The sequence below is a fragment of the Bombus impatiens genome, unplaced genomic scaffold, assembly GCF_000188095.3.
Source record: "Bombus impatiens unplaced genomic scaffold, BIMP_2.2 scf_2440, whole genome shotgun sequence".
Lineage (NCBI taxonomy): Eukaryota > Metazoa > Arthropoda > Insecta > Hymenoptera > Apidae > Bombus > Bombus impatiens.
Genome location: NT_178859.1, coordinates 1 through 3036, shown reverse-complemented (window position 1 = coordinate 3036; position 3036 = coordinate 1). Strand labels below are relative to the sequence as shown.

The 3036-nt window shown below is 43.5% G+C and overlaps 2 protein-coding genes across 2 annotated transcripts; both read left to right on the top strand.

Annotated features, from left to right (window-relative positions):
- Positions 1–291: 291 nt before the first annotated feature.
- Positions 292–1848, top strand: LOC117152472 (the record flags this gene model as incomplete). The annotated part of the gene is made up of 1 exon (XM_033324423.1): positions 292–1848. A coding segment is annotated over one exon (1557 nt), but the record flags the coding sequence as incomplete, so codon positions are not given.
- Positions 1849–2507: 659 nt separating this feature from the next.
- Positions 2508–2988, top strand: LOC117152473 (facilitated trehalose transporter Tret1-like). The gene has a single exon (XM_033324424.1). The coding sequence runs from the start codon at positions 2508–2510 to the stop codon at positions 2889–2891; it is 384 nt and encodes a 127-aa protein (XP_033180315.1). The 3' UTR covers positions 2892–2988.
- The last annotated feature ends 48 nt before the right edge of the window (positions 2989–3036 follow it).

Genomic DNA, 3036 nt, shown 5'->3' with positions numbered 1-3036 from the left:
ACAGCTATACATATATATTACACTCTGAAGACCTCGATTATCTTCTTACACGCACGCTTGTTGTCAACATACTATTCTAGATTCTTCTAACAGTTACCAATTGTCTTTTGTCTTAAGTGACACCTGAACTTCCTCTGACTCTTACACACATTGACATGCACAGTATAATGTATCATCTACCTAACAATTAGTAGTATATATTAAAAATACAAATTTGCGTAAATATTCGCAGTGTAATTATAAAACAACCGCACTACAATTAACATATGCTATATATAGCATTAACGGTTTCTCATTCCAGGAACGATAACCATGTGCTTGGTCGGTACAGTCTACGGATGGACAAACTCTTCATTTCTCCCTCTAACAACTGGAATCGGCGACGTGCCGCTAAGGTTAACACACGACGAATATTCATGGAGCGTTTCTTTGACAGTACTTAGTTCAATGATCGGTTCACTTCTGGCTGCGCAGTTGGCCGATCGCATCGGTCGTAAATACTGCCTTATTGCATGCAGCACAGTGTTCACCTTAGGCTGGCTCCACATGTACTTCGCATCTTCTGTGCAAATGCTATACTTTGCCAGAGCGATTCTCGGTATAGGCGTTGGTATTGCCCGCACGATAAATCCCATGTTCCTGTCGGAAGTTGCCGACATCAAACTCAGAGGACGCATGGGTACTGTAATCGCAGCGAACGTACATTTCGGGTCACTACTAGCCTACATTCCTGGACCCTCGCTGACGTACACGTCACACCTGCTGGCTATTGTAGGAATATCCGCTATCTCCATCTTGCCGCTCATATACATACGCGAAACTCCGTATTTCTTGGTGGCAAAAGGTCAAAAGGAGCAAGCATGCAAGTCGATAGCATATTACAAAGGCATCGAAGATCCTGATCAAGTGAGAGTCGAACTACGTGCTCTACGCGCTGAAGCCAGATACGGATTACACCAACAATCCAGGAGAGATTTACCCCCACCGTTCAGTATTAATTTGCCCTCGTCATCAAGTGGCGATTTACCCCCATCGTACAATACTCTTTTCCCCCCATCATCATGTAGAGATTTACCCCCACCTTACACAAGCAATTTACCCTCACAATCAATACGCGAAACACACTCAGACCCCACACGGGAAGTAGTAGACACAGAAGCCACGTCCGATTTAAACTTACCATCCAGTAGCGACTCACACTCACAATCCATATCCTCAGTACACTCAAAATTCAAATGCGAAGTACGTACACAAGCCACGGGCGAATTACACGTAGAATACTCGCGCGTCTCGCACGGACTACCACTCCAAATCACGCGTGAATTACACTCACAATCCGCAAGCGACTTGCACCGACCATCCACTAGCCAAATACACCGGCCCCCGACAAGCCAAATACACCCAGATGCCACATGCGAAATACACCAAGCATCCACAAGCGAAAAGCATCCAAAAGCAACATGCGAAGTACACCCAGAAACCACAAGCGAAATACTCCCAGAAACCACAAACGATATACACCGCCTATCCATAAGCCAAATAAATCGACCATCCACAAGCGAAATACCTCGAGGCCCCCGACAAGCCAAATACACCCAGATGCCACATGCGAAATACACCAAGCATCCACAAGCGAAAAGCATCCAAAAGCAACATGCGAAGTACACCCAGAAACCACAAGCGAAATACTCCCAGAAACCACAAGAGAAATACACCCGGAAACCACAAACGAAATACACCGACCATCCACAAGCCAAATACACCGACCATCCACAAGCGAAATACCTCCAGAAATCACAAGAGAAATACACCCAGACGCAACAGGCGACATACACCCCGAAACCATAAGCCGAATACACCAAGAAGCAACAAGCGAAATACACCCAGGAGCAACTAGCGAAACACACCCAGAAACCACAAGCGAAATACACTCAGAAACTACAAGCGAAATACTCCCAGAAATCACAAGAGAATTACACCCAGAGACCACAAACGAAATACACCGACCATCCACAAGCCAAATACACCGGCCATCCATCAGCCAAATACTCCCAGAAACGAGAAGGGAATTACACTCACGAGCCAGAAGCGATTTACGCACACCATTCAGAGTGGATTCACGAGCATCAACGGACATATCTGAGCCATACATGGATTTAACTAAATATACCTGTTTAGAAAAGCTGCGAGCAATACTACAACGAAGCAACAGGAAAGCTCTGTTTATCGTGCTTGGCTTGATCATGACACAACATCTTAGCGGAAACTTCACCGCTACGCAGCACCTGCAAGACATCATTAGCAGAAATGCGGCCTCTATATTTGGATATATCGTGATGATTTGTTTGCAGATTATCCGCCTTGTATCTGGCTATATAATCGCATTAGTAGTGGATTTGTCTGGAAGAAGAAAACTTTTAATTCTGTCTGCGACTGGGACGAGTTATATATCGTTTCTTTTAACATGCTATTTTTACTCACCTCAACGTAGGTCTATCGATTCCGCCATGTCTCTTCTTCCCATGTTCCATCTTCTTATGCATCAAATAATATTTCACATTGGTTTAGGTGTATTACCCAATGTTTTCCTATGCGACTTATTTCCTACGAAACTAAAAGGCATTGTTGGAGCCATCGTTGTGATTTTCGATGGTATAATTGGTTTTACCGCGTCGAAACTGACTCAAGTGATTACCGATAATATAGGAGTGTTTTGGAATTACGCGTTTTTCTGGATATCATGCTTAATAGCATTAGTGATGATGTTCGTATGGGTACCGGAAACGGGAGGAAAAACATATCGCGAGATTGAAGAGCTTCTACTTGGTGAAAATTTTAATTCTTTGAATGAAGAAATTAGCACCAATGAAATGGATACTCGTAGAATATGACAGGAAAAATTGCACTCTACATCCATGGCGCGGTGTCTGCTTACTCGGAATATTTTACTTCTTAATTTTAGTAGTATAACGATAACGATCTTCAATTGTATCACGATATGCAATTTCTGTAGTAACGGAGTTTCATACGTTTCTA

Coding starts and splice junctions, on each gene's coding strand:
- LOC117152473 (XM_033324424.1), top strand. CDS start 2,508: ATGTCTCTTCTTCCCATGTTCCATCTTCTTATGCATCAAATAATATTT.